The sequence below is a fragment of the Coffea arabica genome, chromosome 5e (assembly GCF_036785885.1).
Source record: "Coffea arabica cultivar ET-39 chromosome 5e, Coffea Arabica ET-39 HiFi, whole genome shotgun sequence".
Lineage (NCBI taxonomy): Eukaryota > Viridiplantae > Streptophyta > Magnoliopsida > Gentianales > Rubiaceae > Coffea > Coffea arabica.
The window spans coordinates 4,769,142-4,793,177 of NC_092318.1; the positions used below are offsets into that span (position 1 = coordinate 4,769,142).

Consider the following 24,036-nt stretch of genomic DNA (forward strand, 5'->3'; position numbering starts at 1 on the left):
CTATTTTCGAAACAAATTTTCTGCTCCTGCTGATGCAAAACTAAATGACCTTGCCCCTGTGAATCTTATTGCTTTCTCAATCATTTCAAATCTGCTTGTGCCTACTGACGGTCATAGAACAGATGCAAATAAAATGGAGCTGTATCTGTTTTATTGTTTTAGAGAAAAAATTCGCATTGATTTTGGCTTTGTCATGTGCAAGTTTTTACTTCGCTATACCACTGATTCTCGTAGAAAACTGTCCTATGGAAAATTCCTTCAAAAGATTTTTGAATTTTACAAAGTACCTATCCTTGGTGTTTGTCCCAAAGAAACTTTTTCCTCTGCCTTCACTAAGGCTTATTTTGAGCGCAAAAATCTTGTCTTTAGGGATAATTTGTGGGCGTATAAGGGGGCCACTTCTAATGAACCTAGGTCTAAGGCTGCACATGATCCACTTCACACTTCATCCTCTGTTGCACTGACTTCTATTCATCCTAGAAAGGCTGCCACTAAGGCATCTTCTTCTTCAAATTCTGAAGTGGTTGAGCTCCTTCGAGACCTTAAGCAACATGTTCTGCTTCTTGAACATGGTCTCATGCTCACCATGTCATCCCAGCAACAAGCTGACTTCCTAGATAAAAAGAATCTCCTTTTTCCCCCACCTGTGGTTGAGGAAGTTCCTCCTGGCAAGGAGCCACGCTCCAATGATCCAAGTTCATCAGCCCCTGTTCGCTCTATGAGTCCTGCTCCTATCGACCTCACCTCTACTCCCGTGGCACCACATGATCCTTCCACATCTGATAAAGGCAAGAAACCAGTTGGTGAAGCTGTTGAAGATGATGAAGACACTGAGGAGGAGGATCTCTCTCAGTATCAGCTTACTCGAAGGAAGTCTGGATCCTCTTAGCTTATCATTTAGGATCACTAGTCTTATTAGGATCATTTGCATTCTGTTTGACTGTTTTTTATTTGCTGAATGTTAGATAGTTGCCTTGAACTCTTTTTATCTATTGAATTCTGGTGCTTGGTGTCATTTGGTGTTTTGTAATGTCCAAAACTGGACATATGTTTGTAATGTTTGTGAATGGTTGAATTTTTACATTTTGCTTGGTTGAATGGGTTGGATATATGGATGTAATGCTCGTAAGATCATTTTGCTCTGAATGGATTGGATATATGGTCGAATCTTTGTTACTAGTTCTCCAAATGTATCTTTACACTTTGAATTTTGTGATGACAAAAAGGGGGAGAAGATATGAATATGGATATGCGTTGCGTTGAATTGACTGGATATGTGGATAAATCTGTGAAGTAGCCAAGTGAGGGGAGTTTCTCAATTGCTTAACTTTTTTTTGGATAAATCAGTGAATAAATTGCTTAACTAAGTCAGGGGGAGTTTTTCAATTGCTTATCTATTTTTGGATGATTGAATAAATCTGTGAAGTAGCCAAGTAAGGGGCAGTTTTTCAATTTTTGTTCTTCGATTGACTGAGAAAGGGGGAGCCTATTTATAATCATCAAATTTCAATTCAAATCAGTGTTTTGTCATCATCAAAAAGGGGGAGAATGTTATTCTTGATTTTGATGATCACAAAGCACTTTGAAATAATTATCTAATTCTCTTCAAATATAAGTGTTTTGCTTTTTAGAGAATCAGGTACAAGGTTGTCAAGAAAAGAAAATCAATCAAAAGAAGAAGCAAAAACAGGGCACTCATGTCGGACGTCCGTAAGGAATCTGTAGGACGTCCGAAAGGATGAAGAACATCAAGAAGGAAATTCTGTCGGACGCTCGTGAGGAAGCATCGGACGTCCGGATTGATCGGACGCACTCCTCGGACGCACATCGATCGTGTCGGACGTCCTAAAAATTCCACAAAGTGTTGATGACTCTCTGCCAACGTTCAAATGCAGAAGCTGTCGGACGATAAAATTCCATCGGACGTCCGAACAACAACTTGACTGATTTTCGGACGATGGGATCGGACGATGACTAAGATGTCGGACGTCCAACAGCCCCAACGGCTAGCTGACTCTTCATCTGCCTTCTATCCGTTGGAAGCATTAATGAAGCCCATTTTTGGTTCCCTTTAAATACAAACGATTCTGAATCAGAAAGGGACTTTTGCACACTTTGTTTACAAGATCTCAAGAGATATTTTAGCAAGAAAATAGTCTCCTAGGAACGATTTGTTCTCTAAGAAGTGTGAAGTACTTGTAAGCTCTTCTCTTGTGTTTGAAATTTTCAATAGTGTAGCTTTGTTGAGGGTTATCTGAGTGATAGTAAAACTTCCTAACTTGACTAAGAGAGGCTTGGGGCAAGGGGGAAGTGATCCCTCCATTGTACATTGAGTTGATTATTGTTCATCAAAGAGAAGGTGCTCATCTTTGTGATTGGTCTTCAAGTTTGAGGAAAGTTTGGTAGACAATCGGTTTGATACTCTATCTTATTCTTTTTGTTTAATAAAATTCTCATTGCTTATATATATATCCTTATTTCTGATCAACAATTGTTCTCTTCTTTGAATTTACTTGATTGATCTCTACTAGAAAAGAAGGTAAATTTTTATTAAGTAAAAAGTGCATAAACTCAATTAAGTTTTTAATCAACCTAATTCACCCCCCCTCTTAGGTTGTCTTTGGGCCTTACATTAGCTTTTTAAGCATTAACCTTTGGACTTGGGTTATTTTGCAGGTATGAAAAACGGAAACGGACATGCTAATGGTAACGGATTGGCTAATGGACATGTATAGCCTCTTAGGTCCATCTCCTATAGGCCACGAGGCGGAGGATCTCGTATACGTTATACACCAGCTGATAGGTACCACCGATGTCAGTGTAGGGTCACATATGCCTACCCTAACGAGTTGGTGCTATCTTTAGACGACGAGCGTCGCCAGCTGAGGGATGCTAATCACACTTTGACCCAGGACGTCGAGGAGTTGAGCTCATGGTTGATACTCAGCTTGACCGCATAGTTGATCTAGATCAGAGGTTAGCAGCCGAGAGGGCTAGGTCAGAGGCTGCTCGTGAGGAGTTAGAGAGACAGAATTCTCGATTGACTCGAGTAGCTGAGGAGCTACGAGATAGGAGTGTTGGTATCATGACTGACGCCACTATGATGATAGACGAGGTCATGGGTATTATTCAGGGTACTGCTCAGGCGGGTGTTGGGGAGGACCCGGAGGAGGACCCTGTGGAGGACGTTGCCCCTGGCAGCCCTGCTGAGAGTTAGACTAGGTTTGATTTGCTTGTAACTAAGTATTCGGGGTTAGATAGGGTGACACTAGTTTAGGTCATAACATTTTGTCTAGCTTGATGGCCTACTTTTGAGGCACTACATCCCTATTTTTGGTTTAAAGGATTGTTTGCATATATTTGTTAAACTTATGTGCCATACTGTTGGAGAGCACCCTAACTTGCTATTTGTATGAACCTCGGTATGTGAATATGTGTTAAGTGTTCTATTTTCCTTTTCCTTAATATTCATGTTGATTTTATTTACAAAAAGAAAAAAAAGATTAAATTAATTAATTAAAATATCCTCGCTTAATTGCTTAATTTTTATCAATAGGCATAACTAGATTATGGATCGACAAGTTAGAGGTAGAGAACGTGGGTGATCAACTAGACAACACCCCGAGGTTAGTGGTGATAGGGAACCTGAGGTCAATCAAGACCATGGTCAAGAGGGCGTGGCCGGAGACCCAGTGTCTTAGAGCGCATGACTGAGTACCAAACCCTTGGACCGGTGCATCACCAAGAAGGCCCAATCGATACTGAGGATCGGGCATTAGAGAGATTCTTGAAGTTTGGACCTCCCAAGTTTTATGGAGGACCAGAACCTGAGGTAGCAGAAGGTTGGTGGGAGAGGATCTCTGACATTTTTGCAGCTCTAAATTATGCGGAGGAGAGACAAGTGACTTTCGCAGCATTCCAGTTTGAGGGAGCTGCTCGTTCCTGGTGGAACCTAGTTAGGGTTAATTGGGACAAGAACCATATTCCTAGAACCTGGGCGAACTTCACAAGGGAGTTCAACGCCAAGTTTCTTCCCCCTCTCATCCAAGAGAAAAGAGAGGATGCTTCATCAAGTGTAGGCAGGGGACGGTGAGTGTCGCCGAATATGAGATTCAATTCACGAAACTGTCCCGTTTTTCTCCTGAATTGGTAGCTACGGAGCAAAGACGTATAAGGAGGTTTGTGCAGGGACTAAACGTGGAGATCCAGGAGGGATTAACTGCTGTTCGGATAGACACCTTTGCTGATGCAGTAGAGAGAGCTCAAAGGGTTGAAGTTGCCAGAGCTCAAGTAAAATCTTTCCAGGCTAAGAAAAGATTTGCCCCTAACAGCAGTCGGGAGCTGACTTATGCAAATGCTCCACCGGCCGAAGTGGGTCGAGGAACGGGTGGAGTAAATAGTCCTGGAGCACCACGAGGCGCTCTAGCGAGAGGAGTTGGGGCAAGAGGTGCCGGGAGAAGAGATACCCGAGCTAGAGGAGGACTAAATGGAAGGGGTCAACCTAGGAACGCCTCGCAAGGAGGTCGTGTGACAACCCCTCAGGTAACTTATGGGTATTGCAGGAAAGCTGGTCATACCGAGGACGGATGCTGGAGGAAAGAAGGAAAGTGCTTGAGGTGCGGAAGTAGCGAGCACCAGATTGCCGGTTGTCCGAAAACACAATAAGGTGGTACCCCGAGTGCCAGAAAAGTCACTTCTGGAGGAAGTAGGTCGAAGGTTCCTGCCAGGGTGTACGCCATAGACGATCAACCCGTACCTGATTCCTCGAAAGTTGTGGAAGGTACTCTTCCAGTCTTTCACCGATCAGCTAGAGTACTAATTGATCCTGGCGCAACTCATTCATTTGTGAATCCAACTTTTATGTCCGGAATTGATGTAAAACCTGTTAGATTACCCTTTGATCTTGAAGTTAGGACACCCATGGGCAATAAAAGCATAATCACTAGCCTGGCCTATAAGAACTGCGAATTCTGGGTTGGAGAGCGTAGGATGCTAGTAGATCTAGTCAGTTTGGACATAAAAGGGTATGATATTATTATAGGAATGGATTTTCTAACTCATTACCATGCTAAACTTGATTGTAGAGCAAAAGTGTTAGAATTTTGGATTCCCGGGAAAGCAACCCTGAAATTGGATGTCAAAGGTAGGTTAGCATCGTCTGCTATGATTTCGGGAATTCGGGCAAGGAAAATGTTGTATAAAGGAGCGCAAGGTTTCTTAGCCTTCCTGATTAATGCTCCCAGTGACCAAGTAAAGTTGAAAGATGTGCCAGTGGTAAGGGAATATCCAGATATTTTTCCTGAAGAATTAAAAACATTACTTCCAGAGAGAGAAGTGGAATTCAAGATTGAACTAGTGCCGGGAACGGCTCCGATTTCTAAGACTCCGTACCGAATGGCTCCTGCAGAGTTAAAAGAATTAAAAATTCAATTATAGGATTTATTGGAGAGAGGTTTTGTTAGAAAAAGTGATTCGCCATGGGGAGCACCTGTTCTATTTGTTAAGAAAAAGGATGAAAGTTCGAGGTTATGTATTGATTATCGAGGATTAAATGAAATTACAATTAAAAATAAATACTCTCTACCACTGATTGACAGCCTTTCGACCAGCTGCAAGGATCAGTAGTTTTCTCCAAGCTGGATTTGAGGCAAGGGTATTATCAGTTGAAAATTAAGAAGTAAGACATACCTAAGACTGCTTTTAATACAAGATATGGACATTTTGAATTTACAGTTATGCCATTTGGATTAACCAATGCACCAGCTGCCTTCATGGACTTAATGCAGAGAGTCTTTAAAAAGTATTTGGATCAGTTTGTAGTAGTTTTATTGATGATATCCTAATATATTCTAAGATTCGAGAAGAACATGCTAAACACTTGGAGGTAGTTCTGCAGATCTTAAGAGAGCAAAAGCTGTATGCTAAATTTAGCAAGTGCGAGTTTTGGCTGGAAGAAATTTCTTTTCTAGGGCACAAAGTTTCTAAAGATGGAATTGCCGTGGATCCGGCAAAAGTTGAGGCAGTCACAACGTGGAAGCAGCCAGAAACTCCAACAGAGGTTAGAAGTTTCTTGGATTTAACAGGTTATTACAGGCGGTTCATCAAGAACTTTTCGAAAATTGCTGGACCTATGATAGAGATGACAAAAAAAAAATAAGTTCATTTGGACTCCAAAGTACGAGTCAAGCTTTCAGGAGTTAAAGAAGCGCTTAACATCAGCTCCTGTTTTGGCATTGCCTGACGGAGTAGAAAGTTATGTCGTATACTCTGATGCCTCTAGGGAAGGTCTAGGATGCGTACTAATGCAAAAGGGTAAGGTAGTTGTCTATGCCTCTAGAAAATTGAAACCTCACGAACAAAATTACCCAACGCATGACCTAGAACTGGCCGCAGTGGTCTTTGCCTTAAAGAAATGGAGGCATTACTTGTATAGTGTGACCTTTGAAGTTTATACGGACCACAAGAGTCTTAAGTACTTGTTCTCCCAAAAGGAATTGAATTTGAGACAGAGGCGGTGGGTAGAATTTTTAGAAGATTATGATTGTTCTATCAACTACCACCCAGGAAAAACCAACGTGGTAGCAGACGCTCTAAGTAGAAAGGCCCAAGTAGCGGGGTTAATGGTAAAAGAATGGGACATGTTAGAAGAGGTTAGTATTTGGAACCCTCGCTTGGAGAGATTGAAGATTTTATTTAGGAACTTGTCGTTGAAGTCACCATTATTGGAGCGTATTAAGGAGGCACAGAAAATGGACCTTATAATCCAGAAAAAGTTGGAGAAAGTGCAAAAAGGAGAAACCCTAGACTTTAAATTAGGGTCTGAAGGAGTGTTATGGTTTCGAGATCAAATTGTGGTTCCAGTTGATGAAGGGTTAAGGAAAGAAATTCTAGAAGAATCATATCGATCAAGGTATACTATACACCCAGGAGTGAACAAAATGTATCACGATGTGAAAGAGTTATATTGGTGGGACGGTTTGAAAAAGGATGTGGCGGAATTTGTACAAAAATGTCTGATATGCCAACAAGTAAAAGCTGAACATCAGAAACCCTCTGGTCTATTGCACCCACTAGAAATTCCCGAATGGAAATGGAAACACATAACCATGGATTTTGTAACGGGATTGCCTCGAAATCAAAAAGAATGTGATGCGGTTTGGGTGATAGTTGACAGGCTTACCAAGTCCGCACATTTTCTACCTGTGAGCATGAGCTTTTCTTTGGAGAAACTAGCCAAGTTGTACACAGAAGAGATCATGAGATTGCATGGTATTCCTATAAGCATTGTGTCTGATCGAGATCCATGGTTTGTTTCACGTTTCTGGCAGAAATTTCAAGAGACATTGGGGACCAAGTTAAAATTTAGCACTGATTATCATCCCCAAACAGACGGACAGTCAGAAAGGACAATTCAGACTTTGGAAGATATGCTGAGGTCGTGTATATTGGATTTTGGAGGTAAATGGAGTCAGTATATGACCTTAGTAGAATTTGCCTATAATAACAGCTATCACGCTTCAATTCAAATGGCACCTTATGAGGCATTGTATGGGAGAAGGTGTCGATCTCCGATTCATTTGGATGAAATGGGAGAGAAGAAAATTTTAGACCCAACGGCTATACCTTGGATGGAAGAAACTCATGAGAAAGTGAAACTAATTAGAGAAAGGCTTCAAACTTTCCAAAGTCGACAAAAGAGCTACGCCGACACAAGGAGGAAAGATTTGGAGTTCAAAGTAGGAGAAAAAATTTTCCTAAGAGTTAAACCCTTGAAGGGCGGAGTAGTGTCCAAAAAGGGTAAGAAGCTAAAGCCGAGGTATATTGGACCTTTTGAAATTTTGAACTGAATCGGTAAAGTGGCGTATCAGTTGAGGTTGCCTGCGAGCATGGCCAAGGTTCGCAATGTATTTCATGTTTCTATGCTTAAGAAATATCACCCTGACCCAAGCCATGTGTTGCAATTGGAAGAAATTGAGGTGGATGAGTCGTTAACTTATGAAGAAGGATCAGTTAAGATTTTGGAAAGAGAAGTGAAAGAATTGAGAGGTAAGAAAATTCCTTTGGTGAAGATTCTTGGGAGAAATCGTGGAATAGAGGAGGCAACTTGGGAACTAGAAGAAAATATGCAGAGAAAATACTCCAAATTATTTCTTTAGAAGGTGAGAATTTTGAGGACAAAATTCATTTAAGGGGGGAGGATGTGAGAACCTTGAAATATATATATATATATATATATATACATATTGCATTTGCATTTTAGACTTTTAATAAATTTTATTTTCATTTGTTCTTAAGTAAGTATGGAAAAAAAATATAATAATTCTTATGTTACAAATAATTTAATTGTGCAAAATATTAAACTATTTGAACTTTGCCAAGTTAAAATAATATTTATTGATGTAGATTGTTTTATTGCTTTAAAATTAATTCTTTGAATTCTGATCGCTAATTCAAAGTGTTAATAACGTTAAGTGTCAACGGGAACCTAGAATTAAGATGAAATCGATTTTAGGTCAAAACCCTTTATAATTTCACTTAGGACGTTAAAATCTCGATAATTGAATTTTTACGAGATTAGTATACTAGTAGGCTATCAAATTTCATTTGAGGTAAAGTTTGGGAATTAGATTATGAGTGAGGACCTAAGTGGAAGGTCGGACAAGATGTTAAAAGACCAAATTAGCCTTCCTCCATCTCAAATTAACCATGCAGTCATGGAACTTCATTGGGCAAGCTTCAAATCCAAGCACTTCCATACTGCCGGCTCATCCCACTACACCCACACCACTACATCAACTCCAATTCACCACAACAATTCCATTTCCATTTCCTTCTTCTGCCGCAAACCGAGAGTGAAGTGAGAGAAAGAGCCGAGCTCTTTATTTTTTTTCTTTCTGTCCGTAAGCTAGAGAGAAAAGAGAGAAACTTACCGTTCTTCCTTCATTCCATCCGTGAGCTGGTGAAGAGAACCGAGAGCCAACACTTCCTCCATTTCATTTGTAAGATTGAGCAAGGGAGAGAGAGTCGGCAAGCTGCATTTCTGAACTGTCCGAGAGAGAGAGAGAGAGAGAGAGCAAGAGGTAGTTTGTGCGAGCTATCTGTCTTCATCTTCTTCATCACTGCCGAGAACTGACCATTTCCTTCCTCATCTTCAACCACTTGTGATTAACTCCAACAACCAACACCACAGCCTGCACTAACCGAGCTCAGACCAGCCATACCCGAGTTCCTTAGCAAGCCGAGAGGAGAGAAAAATTGCAGCTGCTTGTCGCGTGAGTTGAGCTTCAAGTTGAGGTAAATTCTGGACTTAGACTAGTTAATTATAGGTAGATGAAGTTGCTTATGAGCATGCATGTGATGGTTGTGCAGTTGGATGATGAATTAAGTCACAGGAAAATCTGATTGTGAAGAAAATGGGAATTGCCGAGAGATTGAGCTGGGAATTGCAGCTTTAATTTGTTAATTTGAGGTGATCTGAGCCAAGATGTGTGTTTAGCTAACTAAAAACTGGATGATTAAGCTTTGCATGAGGTTAATCAGCCTTGAATAAGCAAGAAAATCGAAGCAGTGCAGAATCTGCTTGCATGCAAGCCAACCGAGAAGCCTTGGATGAAATTCTGATTGGTTGATGATTTTTTTTTTATGATGTCCGAGCCTGGTTTTGAATTAAACTGATAGTTAATTAGTTATTTGATCATGCATGTTGCTGATTGAGCCGTGGATGAAAGAAAAAAAAATCTGAATTTCTAGAGTTACTTGTGAGTTAAGCTGGCCGTGACTTTCCTTTATGTTTTGAGTTGAATTTCCGGTTGATTTATTGTAAGAAGTGATTGTTTGATGCCAAGAACTAATGATTGATGAAGCTCTTGGCCATTTGAGTATTTTTTTACAAGAGTCAAATTTTGGTGGAATCGTTTAAGTGATTTGGCCGAAATGCACTTGGAAAGTCCATGACTTGTGGTTTGGAATTGTTTTGATGTCTTGGACTTCCTTTGTTTAATTTTTTTTTTCTTGATTAGAATTGAACTTGTTGAGACCTAGGGCTAATGATTGATGAAACCCTAGTGAAATTGATGTTTGAATTGTGATTTTTCTATATTGGCAAATTGGAATATAATGTGCAAGTAAATTAGAATCGTGAAGGCCGTTTTGGTCCTTTGAATTTGAGTACTTTTTAACCAAGCTTTGTTGAAATATTTTGTCCTAGTATCAAGCTATAGAAATTGAGTATAGTACGATAATGCTAAAATTCGAGTGTCGGGACTTTTAAAACCATGCCAACTAGTTAATTCTTTCCTTTGCTTAAACTAGCCTTATTACCTTTAGGAAATAATTGCATTAACTTCTAAACTCTAGATTTTTTGTAAAATTGTCTCTGGCTAGTTGTTTTAGGGGAAAATTGTTAAAAACACGAGATTTTAATAACTTTAAATGAAAGGCGTAGAAAACTTGTCCGGCAAGAAACCTTATTTGAAGTAAGGGGGTTCTGGTTTGCACCTCTAGAAAGAAAGTACCTTCAAAGAAACCGTACAAAATACTTTATCACTTTTACTAGTTTTAATTCAAAGAGAATTGTGGATTTACTTTGAGAAGATAAACTAGTTATATATCGGATAATCTTTCATATATAAACCAAGAACTTGTATAGTAAAACTTATAGTTTTAAAACTTGGTCTTTTAGGGTTTAGCGAGGACGTGGATTTCGATTCCCAGCTTGACTTTTGAGCTTCACTTTTGGTGAGTGTCCTTGCTTGTTCTATGTTTATCTTGTTAAAGTGCTTTCTTGACTTGTTATGTGATAATCGGATAGTGGTTTTCCTGATCCATCGAAATGGGCAGTGTGTACTTTATCGCACTAGCCCTTTCGAGTGCTGATTTGCTTGAAATATTTTCTCGAATATTTTGCTCGCTCTAGTTAAGTACTGAGTGGGGGAATGTACCACACCTGAGGGTGGGAGGGCCTCTTATCCTAACTCAAGTACCAAAAACCTTGCAACTGTTGACTGGAGTATGGACTCATCAACTAAACCACCAGGCAGGGGAATGTACCACACCTTAAGGTGGGAGGGCCTCTTATCCTGACTTGGTAACCACTTGTTGTGACGTCGTTGGGTGAATCCCTCGACTAGGCTATAAAAAGGTATACTCGAGTAATACCAAACTCTCTCGTGAGATGAATGGGCCCGGTGGAAGTAAGTTGGTCGGAGCATGTTAATGAAAAAAAAATCTACTAGGACTTTAGATAGTGAGAGTTGACGGAGGGTCAACTGCGGTTAAATTTTGATCAAGTTCGTGGAAAATGATTCCTGAGAGCCCTGTATCCTACCTTGTGCTGTTATATGCTTTCCTACTTGTTGAATTTTAGTTTGGAGTTATTATTTGCTACTTGTTTTATATGATTGCATGTTTGGGGCACCACTGAGTTTTAGCTCACCTCACGTTACTTGTTTTCCTGAACAGGTTCTGGCATTTGAGAGACCTGAAGTCTGCCTTTACCTTTTATGAATGTTGTTTTGAATCAGACAACGTATCTTTCGTCTTGGGTTGCCACTTGAAACTGGAAAAGTGCAAACCCTGTGTTGTTATTTGACTTGTATGAATGTATTTGGGTTTATGATTTCACTTTGTGGTTTGTAATGTATAAGTGTAATTATGTTTTAATCTGATTGGAGATGTACGTAAGAGTGGATGTTCAGTTGTCCAATGGTAATGTTATCTCTGAAGTTAATGTGTTCTTAGTGTTTTGGTCGTTTAAGGATTGGCTTGTTCGGGTGACGAATTTTGTAATGGTTTAAGTTGTACGTCGGAAGGGTTTAGCCAGTTTCCTTGCGTGAGCCCTGGCGAGAGCTAGGCAGGCGACCCGCCAACCCTCTGGTTCGCCTTAGGGAGAAGTGGGGTCGTCACAATTTGTATTTATTGATTGGGATAAAAAGGATTTAATTTATTTAGAAACTTATAGGAACATATATATATATATATATATGTATTTGTATATAGGAACTCATTATATTGTAACTTTCCTTGGATTATGGGTTCAACAACTCAATAATAAGTATGATGTTTCTATCACTACATTTACAAAATTTTGTGTGCTTTCAAAGTATATAAGAAAATATTTTGCCCTCTTAAAGTGGTTTGCCAATTACTTTTCTTATATAAGACTTAAATATTTACTATTTATTCCATGGTCCACGAATGATATAGGTATAGGAAAATGTCTCATTTTGTAAAATATATTATACCTTTCTACAAATATGTAATTCATTGTAACCTTTCACATGAGAGTTCAGATAACTTGTGCTATTGTGTGATGCTAGTTAACTTGTTACTAAACTTTAAAAGGTTTTTCTCTATTATATTTATTTATACGCATGTCACATATATCATAATAATTATTAATTTCTTTCTTACATTTATCTTTTAAGGATCAATACTTAACTCTTTTACCCTTTTAACAATGACATATAAAAAAAAAATGAACCATATCAAAAACAAATTTGCGTCCATTTACAAATTATCATGTCGAAATTAAAAGAATCTTATATGAAAAACATCATTCATTCATAAAATCATATAGATTCCAAGAAACCTTGTAAGCCAAATCATGAAATTTTTGATACAAAAGACCAAATAACAAAAAATGCGTACTAAATTACACTAGTAACTAACATTACAAGATGAATAAGTTCCTATAATCATATATTGTACATATTCAACATTATTTGTTTATATTCTCATAAAATAGTAAATTAGGAGAAGAATGATTTTACCTAATAGCATGAATTTTGAAAAGTTTAAAGTTTCAAAGGCTTATGTTTTAAATTCAAAACATTTAAAGAGAAATGCCCTTTTCTTTACCAAAGGTTTGGTACGTTTGGTTCACGGATTGGATGAGAGAGGATTACTTATCCTTGGATTGAGTCATCTCTGGATGAGTAATCTCGTTAGCTAGTATTTAGTTGGTTTTATGTTAAATGGAATGTTTTAGAAAATAATCTCAACTTGTATTTAATTGAAAATAGGATGAGTTGGAATTACTTATTTATAGACCAAAATACCCTTATAGCAAACCTATAGTTATTGTTAACTGGGTTTTAGTAAGCCCAAACTCAACTTGTAGAAAGTTACATACACAAACATACACACGCACGCACATGTACATATGTACATGATTTGAACATGAATTTGATATTAGTAAATAACACACATATATGAGTTTTGAGTGGTTCGAGCCTGAACCAACATACAAGTCTTTCTATTTTGAGCCCAATTCGAGCTTACCAAATGGGTTTCACAAGTTTCAATTGACGTGTCTAATCTTTTACACATTAATATTAACCAACAAAATGTGGTCATATAATTAACTAGTACGGCCAAATTAGCACAAAATTTACTTTTGCTTTTAATAAGGATAAATCAATCTAAAAATTTAATAGGGGCAAATTAGTCAAAATTTTAATTTTACTAATAATAGGGGTAATTTAGTCCAAAATTTAGTTATTTAATCAAAATGGGCAAATTAGTTCAAAACATAAAATTTTCATTAGTAAGAGCAAATTTGTCCAAAATTTTAGTCTTTTCATTAATATGGGCAAATAGTAAAAATTTTAGTTTTTGTTAATAGTATGGGCAAATTAGTCCTAGATTATTATATATTATTAACATGGGCAAATTAGTCCAAAATTAATTTTTTATTGCAGGGGCAAATTCGTGCAAAATCTTGTTATGGTATTAATAGTGGCAAATTAGTCCAAAAATTAGATAATATTATAGTGAGAGGATAAGTTTATATAGTTATTGGAATAAAACGTTATTCTATTGGTAGGGATAAATAAGTCTATTTTATCATCTCACCACTAAACTATCCTGGGATAATTCATATCACCTCTCCCTATCGAATTATTTTATGTCCCGTATGAGGGGTTAATTCGATTAGGTGGGATGTATCATCTCATGTATAAAAATGCAACCAAACATAAGATGACATACGATTAGTAGTCCAGTTTTGTGTCATTCCGCGAACCAAATATTATGAACAACATAAAACTCATGGAGCATATTATTCTAAACTAATAAATGGTTTACCTCCTAATTTTTAGAAATTCCCATGTTTGTGTTTATCAATTAGCCAAGTAGGCATATCATTTAAAGCCTTCTTCCTTTCTTTGGAATAATTTAGAAACCTCCCCTAAGATTTCTCATAATATCACTTAGCCCCCTAAAATTTTTAAAATCTCACTTACCTCCTTTGAATTGCCATTTCTTGTAACATTGTAACCCCTTTGAAGGAAATACAAGAAAGATAAAACTTTTGCTCCAATACTACTCTTATGTTATCCTACTTATGGAGTTTATAACAACAATAACAAATAAAATAAGATTAAATTTTTATAAGGGGTAAATTTCTTGATTTAAACTATTTATTTTGGTTGTATTGGAGCAAAAACAAATTCTACACCTTGAAAAATTCACATGTATGAAGAGATTATTTTAGTTTTCAATACAACTTAAACTAAATCATTTATTAAAACATATTTTCTAAAAAAAATACCTTCACTTCTTTAATTATAATCGCCCACGAAATTTTTCAACATGTTAATTACTCATTAAATGCTCCTAAGCAGCTGATCTTCATTAGATTTAATTTATCCCGGTCCTTGGCTATCCTACCACGACTCCAATGTAAAGAAATATGGACCATTATTAAATAGCAATTTTTTTAATTTACACGTTTTGGTTTAAAAATTTCACTTTGTTTGGGCATTTTGCTTAAATAGTTATTAAGAACAAGGGTATTATTGTCAATTTGTAACCTTTCATTGGAGTATTTAGTTTTATCAAGTTAATAGGGGAGATAAGTGATATTTTAAAAACTTTAGGAGAGCTGAGCGATTTTATGACAGACCTTAGGGGAGGTTTCTGAAATTACCCTTTTTTTTTTTGGTGTTGGTGAAACCCGCGCGCGGGGGGGTAAATAAACTGAAATTCAAGTGCCTATTGGAGTATTGGGTCATTTTCTGGTCCGATCAGATAAGAAAAACCCAACTCGGTTATGCTACTGGTTCACTGGTTGACCAGTCGAACCGCCAAAGTTGGCTTCATAAAGAAATTCGACTTTTCCAAAAAGACATTGGACTTTATTTCCCATTTATTAAAACAAAAAGACTAACAAAATTAACTGTTTCTCCATTTGTCATTCAGCATCTAGCCAAGCACCAGCCTGAGGTACGCCATCCATCTCTCCCGTCCCCTCTTTGCCGGCCGGCGACCATCCCCCACCCCTTCACTAACACTTCTCCGCCTTATGTATTAGTAAATCTGCTTTGGTAATTTCTGCATGCATATTAGAATAATTTTGGATTTGGAGGTTAAGATTTTGCTTAATTATTTCTACAAAAATATTCTCCTCCACAGGAATTCCTCCGTTTAACTAGATTTGATTTTCTTAAGCTGTTGATTAGTATTAGTTTTTTGGTGAAAATGTTGCGAGTATGATTGTTAATTAGGCGATTGATGTGATCTGATCAAATTCACTTTTTTGGGGTGGCCAGTTTCAATATGTTAGAATTTGCCAAATATATTCATCTTGTTTTTCCCTTTTTTGGTAGGAGCTACTGTTTGATTGGCTGTGATTTTGAGCCTAGTGGATGGATGATGTAATTGGAAGAATATATGGGAGTTTTTGGGCTAGAAACCATTTCAAATGAAGTTAAAATTCTCATCTTTATGCTTATAATTCCTATTATTAATTGCTATTGGCACTAAATTAACAACGACGTAAGCTGAAGCTAACTTTGAATGCAGAGTCAAAAACATGAGCGGTGGTGTGAGCTAGAATTATGGGATTGAAAGTTCAAACCATATCAATATTGTAATTGATCAGAAAGCTTTGTAGGCCTCATTTAGTAAGTTTTTTGATATCTTATGACAATGAAACTCATCGTCTTATACTTTTTTTGGATTAGAGAAATAATCAAGACCATTCTTTAGAGACATGTATACGATAAAGAATCTCTGAGTTTCTTGATGCCATCATTAAACATGTTACGTCCATTTGGACCTTGAGGTGTAGTTGCTAGTGTAAAACTGACATTTCATCTTAAGGGAGGTTAAAATATCTGTCAGTGTTAAATCTCCTTTCTTCTAGTTGAATGTGGGGGAAAATAAAGGAGATAAAGAAGAAGAATCTATCCAGATATCTGTCACTAGGAGAACTAGGATGTTGTTGCCAACCCCAAACACCAAAGCATGCGAAAATTCTTTACTATGTTGAATATTAGATGATTGGCACGTCTAACAAGATATGTCTCTTATTTTTTATGCTTGAGAAGATGCAACGTTTATTTTAGGCTATTAGTCAACCTTTAATTTCTATATATTAATCTTCTAATTCCTTTTATTTGTCCTTCTTTTTACTTCTTTGTGGGTTGAATGAAATTTCCTTGCATTTATGCAATTAGCTAACTAGTACAATGGCATCAGTTGCTATGGATATGCTAAAAGCTGCATCAGATTGGCTTACTTTTGCTTTTGATGCTCCTTTTGCAAGAGCAGTTGTCTTTGGAGTGAACATTGGAGGTATGCCATCAAACCAGATAAAGCTCTAATGCTTACTCCTCATATTGGGGGTGTATAACTTTTCCTGTTTCCATGTAGGTCATCTATTTGTGGAGGGTCTTCTCGTTGTGGTCATTATTTTCCTTCTTTCGCAGAAGAGTTATAAACCACCTAAAAGACCATTGACAAAGAAGGTTTGTTAGGGATACCTAGCCACCAAAGGACTTGTATTTCTTCATTTGTTTATTTTTTTCAGTTGGCCTGGTTTGTGTTGTGCTTTTTGAGACTCAAATTAAGAAAAAGAATTTGATCTGGGCTTTTCTCTTACTCCTTTGCTTCCAGTGTTGATTCTTTATATGGTAAGAGAATTGCTATTAGGGTGCAGTAATACTCAGAGTTGGATGTAAAGTTCTTGATACTAGAATTGTTCTGTGTCTATAGGAAAAGTGCTTGTTTATTGTTTAAAATGAGCGTTGTATGATACAGTTGATGTATGTTACTCTGTTCTCACGAGGCTGGTGTATCTGTTCATTCTGGACCATTCTTTATCCGTATCATGTCTTAGAGTAAGAATTTTGGTGTCAAAACATTAGTGCGATTGTCTTAACTGAGATACTAGATAGCTGCATCTATGCCAAGTTTTGTTTCCCTGAGCTTAGGATTTAGAGGAATAGAATGATGAGCATGTTGTAGAAATAAAACTTCCTGGAGAGATATATATCACAGTATGAAAGCAAGGAAATGAAAAATTAAAAAAAAAAAAGGGGGAAACACAAAAGATTTCCCCAGCCAAATGCAACCAAACACTTCAGAAAAGAAAGACTGAGAAGTGTCTATATTCGAAGTTGTAGTGCATATAAAGATGGTAAGTTTGTTTTGCCCCAATATGTATCTGTGCATATGATGTTAAAGCTGCAATCTCTCTCTCTGCCAGGCCCCCTCTCCAATCTGAGAATAATTCAATTGGTGTCCATTTTTTTTAATTGTTAATTAGTATACGTATTGTTTTTGGTCTTTAAAGAAAACCCACATTGAGAAAGTAGGGTATAGAGCATGTCATCTTACCTGTTTTATCACAATGAAGATGCATAATATTTAGCTGAAGTGTGCACCAAGTTTTGGAGCCTAAACTTACAAGTGAATTACCTTCCAATATCTAGTGCAAGAAAATCGAAGTCCATCAATTCTTATAAAGCCTAATACATACTGGAGTAATGGAAGAAGAGTAAACTACATGAAAGCACTATTCTATGTCTTCTGACCGGGCTAACCTGTTAAAATTTTGGTGTCTCTGTCTTCTAAAGTGTCACTTGTTTCACCAGGCTGATCTGACAAATGCATTTTCTTGATATTTTCAGGAAATTGATGAGCTATGTGATGAGTGGGTTCCTGAACCTCTAATTCCTAAAATCACAGATGATATGAAATATGAACCTCCTGCATTGGAGAGGTAAAGTCGGGCTTTTTTTGCCCCCTACATAGTATTTTCCTGTTGAAGTTTGGCTTTTCCAACTGCCATGTTTAGTAAAGTTGGACTTTTTTTTTTTTTTGAGGGGTAAATGGAACCATAGAATTTTATCTGGAATTACCGAGAAAATGGTTAGAATAACGTACGTGTGAAAGGAAATGTGCAACTTGAATTTATATTTACTGAATGAAATGGGGCCATTTGTTTCGATAGCCCTATTTCAAAAAATTGGTCCCGTGATACTGTGACTCCAGGTGATGGATAAAGCAATGATGCTTCCCTTGTTTAAGTAAACAAGTTCTTGAGTATCTCAATTTCTGATTTTATTGCAGTTAAGAATACATTCTGATTAACAGGTGTATCTTTGCAGTGCTGCAGGACCACATACATTAATTAATGGCACAGAAGTTATCAATTTTGCCTCAGCAAATTACCTTGGATTAGTCGGACATGGGAAATTACTTGTAAGGAGAAGCTACCTTTCTTGTCATTGGTAATTTGTGCTGTTGGATTTCTTAAACATGTCCTTCATAGCTAAGTTGCACAACAGGAAGCTTGTACAAGATCATTGGAGAAATATGGTGTCGGTTCTTGCGGTCCTCGTGGATTTTATGGAACAATAGGTATAAATTGATTTAATCTGCAAAACTTCAATGGGCATGGTTGCAATTTTCTCCTTTTAACTTGGAAATTTGGGCACCCAGTTATCCTTTGATCTTTGGTACAGATGTCCACCTTGATTGTGAGGCCAGAATAGCAAAGTTTTTGGGTACTCCAGATTCTATACTTTACTCTTATGGGCTTTCCACCATGTTCAGTGCAATCCCAGCATTTTGCAAAAAGGGAGATGTTATTGTTGTGTGAGTATATCCAATCTATCTGTTTTAACTCATCAATGAACATTAGTCATCTACTGATGTTTCTTTGCTTGGGGATCGGATTCCAAGTATATGTCATTAATGGCTTGCCTTATGTTTGATGTATCGCATCATCCAATTATGTAACTAACAACGAATGAAGATGTCTGAGTAGAATTTCTGATCACTTCTGCATACTGAAACATCTCTTCCTTTCTAAAGCTTTGGCTATCATCTGTTTCTTTGCCCCTTCTTTTAACTTTTTCCTCCTGCTTGCCTAATTACTTTTCGGTCTCTCATCAGCATCATCTTCTTATTCTTCTTGTTTCATTCATGCTACTCTCTAGCATATACTGGCCACCCTTTTGAGCAACAGTGTTGGATATTAGTTATATGATATATCAGTTATATCCCTATGATTTCCATGTCTACCTGTTCCTTCATGGTACAGGGCATCAATATACATCATCATATAATGTCACTTTGTCATGATTCACCGGAATTTTGTGTATTTGTTTCTTTCAGTTGTTGACTGGCAAATCTATTGCAGTAATCTGTCTAAAGGTTTGTTATGAGTTCTCAAAAGAATTTTTGCTCTTCCAGGGATGAGGGAGTGCACTGGGCAATTCAAAATGGCCTTCAGCTTTCCAGAAGTACAGTAGTATATTTCAAGCACAATGACATGGAATCCTTAAGAAATATGCTAGAGAAGGTCACCCAGGAGAACAAGCGTGCAAAGAAGCTGAGGCGCTATATTGTGGTAGAAGCGGTGTATCAGGTATTATTTGGTTTGTTATGACATCGTGCATTGATCATCCTTGCACATATCATGTTTTAGAAGCAAATAGATATGTAGTGTGATATTCCCTTTTCCCTCCCACCTCACCTTAATGAAAAGTTTCCCCCCACTTTCCTCTGCATTGTTCCAAGTTGTTGAGTTGCTAAGAGTATTTCTTATCTTTTTAGTTGTAAACTAGTCAGGGGCATTATGTAAACTTGGGTGTGATCAAGGCAGTAGACAGAATTAGACAAAGTAACACAAGGGAGACAGAGTGAGAGGGGATTGTTATTCATAGGAGAGGACAAGGGGATAGGGTCAAGTTGGCATGTCAGGTAAAGGCATGAAAAGGTGTATGTTGGACAAGGAGAGGACAAGGAGAGGTGTATGCTGGATACATGGCAAGAAAAATATTGGCGAGCAAGTAATACTATACATTATATGGTATAAAGGATCAATCATGAAATCCAGAGAGTAGTATGATAGATCATGTAGCACTACTGGCTGTGCCATGTGACAAAGTTAAGGAAACTGGTCCCAAGAAGGCAGTGCTGATGTTGCCTCTTTTCTTCTCTTTTCTTTGTATTTTTCAAGTCTTAACATGCTTACCACTAAAATTTTTTATTTTTCCAAACTAGCTTCTATTTGATGAACGATGTGTTATTCTGAATGGCTTAGCTTAATTACAGAATTCTGGACAAATTGCTCCCTTAGATGAAATCGTTAGACTCAAGGAAAAGTATCGATTCCGTGTTTTACTGGATGAGAGCAATTCATTGGGTGCTCTTGGCAGTACCGGCAGAGGTTTAACTGAGTACTGCAAAGTTCCGGTAATGATTTTGTACCTTTTCCAAGTTTAATTAGTCAAAAGGTCCCTGTTTGTGGCTTTATATTTGTGTCCTCTTGTAGGTTGACAAGATTGATATCATAACGGCGGCTATGGGGCATGCATTGGCTACAGAGGGAGGAGTATGCACTGGGAATGCAAGAGTGATTGACCACCAAGTATGTAAACTTTATCTGCTTAATGTTGTAATATGAATTCTTGCATTGATGAGGATACAGTGCAGATAAATTTACGACTCTAAAGTTCAGTTACAATATTCCTTGAGCTGTTTAGGTCTTTGCACTAATGCTTACCCAGTATATATTTTGGGCAGCGGCTTAGCAGTTCTGGCTATGTCTTTTCTGCTTCTTTGCCCCCTTACCTAGCAACTGCAGCAATCACAGCAATTGATATCCTGGAAAAAAATCCTGATCTTATCACAAAACTGAAGAAAAATGTTGGCACGCTATGGAAAGGTTCGTTCAGTTTTTCATGTCTTGTTATTTACATTTATCCCTCAACTGTGAGGAATATGCTCTTCATTTCAAACTTGGCTTGCAGGGTTATCTGGTATTCAAGGGCTTGAGATAGCAAGTGATCCGGCATCACCAATTGTTTTTCTCCAATTAAAAAAATCAACAGGTTCCTCGAAAGGTGACCTTCAGGTGCTTGAAGAGATAGCTCACCGTGTAAGTTTTGTACTTGAACTCATCCAGTAAATTCTTTTACTTCCCTAATTGGTCTGCCTGATTGAGTTTACATCTGGAACTTGGAAACCACACGCCTGCACATCCTTTCTGTCCATCTTGAAAATTGAAGTTGAAATAAATCTTGTGTCCGCAGGTACTGAAGGAAGACACTGTTTTCGTTGCTACTTCAAGAAGATCAACTCTTGACAAATGCAAATTGCCTGTGGGCATTAGATTATTTGTCTCTGCTGCTCATACAGAAGACGACCTAATGAAAGCAGGTGAATCACTGAAGAGAGTTGCAGCTCTGGCTTTAAATGGTCATGATTAGATGTTGCAAACTTGGAAGTCTGGCATGGTCTTTTCAATTGGAGCACGGATTTCAGATCTGGTGATGGACCTTCAATTCAGTGATCTTCTCATGCAAGCAGAAATGGCAAGAAGACTGCAAGTTTATTTGAAGACAGGTGCACGAGTATTTTGAATCTGTTGTTGGTTTTAATCCTTGTATCCGAATTCAGTAGGACTGCTAAAATGGTACAATTTTGACTGATGCAAGCTATTTAGATCTTTGTAGTGGAATATGATTCCTTTTATTCTCCCTGAGCACCAGAAAGGGGATAACAGAAGAACCGTAGTCGTCAATTGAATGTAGATATTCATGTTTAAGTTAAACGTCACTAACCTCTATTTCCTGGATTTGTTGGGCGTCTCCATCTTAAGCTACACAGCAAGCGTCAGATGAAAAAGATGCTTTATCAGACCATCCATAAGAAGGTAGAGAACACCAAACCGGAAATATGACATCTGAACCATTCTAGCTTTATGTTCAAAGCTCGTTGCGATTCTTAGTAGTTGAGTCTCATCCAGAATCATATTGCAAAAGATGAAATCAATAATTACTTGGACATCTATTTGTGATTATTCTCTCAGTGCACTGCACAATAGTTTTTGCAAGGAAGATAGAGCAGTACCAAGACTACCATATCAGTGATATCACATAATAACTAGAAAAGATTTGTATTTGAGAAAGAGACTAGACAAGGACATCAATGGATGAGGAAATGTAGTACCAGGCTATTAAAATCTTTTTCATCTGCATACATCCAGGTAGTGTTTCTGGAAAAGCCTTGGTAACAGAAAAGATACAAACTGAGCAAATCTGCTGAATTAGGATTTGCTGCCGAAAACATAGTGTATTGCAACACTGCTCAGTGCTTGCATATACCTCAGATTACGTTGTCCTGTAAAAGCTTCTAATGCTTTTTCAATAGGCAGCCTAACTTCTTGATGTTAGTTGTTCTTATGTTTAGATTTACAGTTTTTAAGTAGTTGTTAAAATATTTTCTGTATGATATGAATGAAGAATATTTATTGAAAACTGGCCAAGTGTTGAAATTGATGCTCACGTTTCCTTGAAGTTGAAATATCGACCTTTTCTAGTTAGTGTTAATCTAGTTTGACAATTTAGTTATAACGAGTCTAAATTATTTTCTTTAATGCATTTTTGGGCAGAATAACTAGAGAGAGGATCAATCTAAATCCCAGAAAGATTCAAGCAAGCTATTCTACTAAAATTCACGTGTTATTAGTAATTGGCAATGTTGTCATTTATTCATGATACCTTATTAATTTATGTTGTTCCTTCAAACTCGAATAATTTACTTTTTAGCTTGCTACTTTAAGATGGATTAGCTTCAAAATTTTGAATAGTCGAGGATATGCTTCAAATTTACAAACTTTTCTTTTTAAAATTTTTTTTCTAGCAGGGAGGCGTGATATTTAAGAAATATACTCTATATTATCAGTACAGATAAATTTATTTTTTAATAAATAAATAAATAATTTATCAATATAGATCCCTATACATAATTAAACTAAATCCACTGTATGAAACTATCGGAAAACCCTCTGGTCAAAGTTCCTCGCAATAGACACCTACCAATTTTCTTTGCCCAATTTTATATTAACAATTTCTGTCTTATGAAAGATTCAGTTCAACCAAATTTAGAGCTTTAGTGGCACTGTGGAGAAGATCCTAAGAGCTCTCCCCTTGATAGTTTAAGTATAGGAACCCAGTGGACTGTGGTTGAGCACGTGCAGCCTTGGTTCAAGATTCGTTGTGTCTTTACTCTTTTCCCACATTCATGTATAAAACGTACCATTATTCCAACTTTATGCGCAAAAATTTTCCACTGGAATATTCAAGTTCTTAAAGTGTGAAAAAAAGGAACAAAATCATTTGTCTAACTCAATAAATTTTTTTTAGTTATTAGTCACTTTCTTAATTTTTAAAAATAAAAATGACTCTCAAAATATGAAATAGTAAAATAGAGAAAAAAATCCGATGATCAACTTATTTGACTGTCAAAACTACGCTAATTAATAGGAAGAGAGAGGTATTTCACGTTGCTGAACTGCAAAAATTTCAAAATGTAGCTCAAACTATATGCTCAACAAAGAGCTACAAACTAATTTTTTGGCCAGTGATATTGCCACAAACAAAATCTAAATGTCAAACCAAAATTTCGAAAACTACCCCCTCCAAGACCATTTGGAAAGGTAATTTTAACAATAAATACCAAAACGGTTGCATTAAAGTTTTGACTGTGGCGATATTATTTGTTGATAATTAATCTTGACCTCTCTCTCTCTTTTTATCCTCCTACTCCTCCCCACATCCTTTCTATCCTTAACTATGAGGCACAAGATTTGAACTCTGAACCTAACAGTAAGAAGCATTCTAAAAACTCTCTCCTGCCCACTCTTGATCTCTAATTCATGCTTTTAGAGTCTTTTGCTGTTACTATTTTGCAATAAACATATGCAAATATATGTAGTGTAGAAACAACTAACAAGAA

At 37.2% G+C, this 24,036-nt stretch overlaps 1 protein-coding gene across 7 annotated transcripts; it reads left to right on the plus strand.

The window, feature by feature from the left end:
* Window positions 1-15,084: 15,084 nt before the first annotated feature.
* Window positions 15,085-21,850, plus strand: LOC140004220 (long chain base biosynthesis protein 1-like). Of its 7 annotated transcripts, XM_072048336.1 has the most exons (15): window positions 15,159-15,225; window positions 15,609-15,708; window positions 15,805-15,905; window positions 16,483-16,578; window positions 16,657-16,751; window positions 17,916-18,007; window positions 18,396-18,489; window positions 18,576-18,648; window positions 18,753-18,885; window positions 19,486-19,660; window positions 20,350-20,490; window positions 20,570-20,665; window positions 20,821-20,962; window positions 21,048-21,175; window positions 21,330-21,850. In XM_072048336.1, the coding sequence occupies exons 4-15, from the start codon at window positions 16,488-16,490 to the stop codon at window positions 21,504-21,506; spliced, it is 1,437 nt and encodes a 478-aa protein (XP_071904437.1). In that variant the 5' UTR covers window positions 15,159-15,225; window positions 15,609-15,708; window positions 15,805-15,905; window positions 16,483-16,487; the 3' UTR covers window positions 21,507-21,850. The 7 variants fall into 7 exon arrangements, with proteins under 7 accessions (XP_071904436.1, XP_071904435.1, XP_071904441.1 ...); XM_072048338.1 differs by lacking the exon at window positions 15,805-15,905; XM_072048335.1 differs by lacking the exons at window positions 15,609-15,708; window positions 15,805-15,905 and having other exon boundaries at window positions 15,085-15,225.
* The last annotated feature ends 2,186 nt before the right edge of the window (window positions 21,851-24,036 follow it).

Bases quoted from the DNA above. Each gene is read 5' to 3' on its own strand.
- LOC140004220 (XM_072048334.1), top strand. From the start codon at position 16,473: ATGGCATCAGTTGCTATGGATATGCTAAAAGCTGCATCAGATTGGCTT. The intron at 16,752-17,915 runs GTTTGTTAGGGA...TGATATTTTCAG, and splicing joins AAAGACCATTGACAAAGAAG to GAAATTGATGAGCTATGTGA. The intron at 18,008-18,395 runs GTAAAGTCGGGC...GTATCTTTGCAG, and splicing joins GAACCTCCTGCATTGGAGAG to TGCTGCAGGACCACATACAT.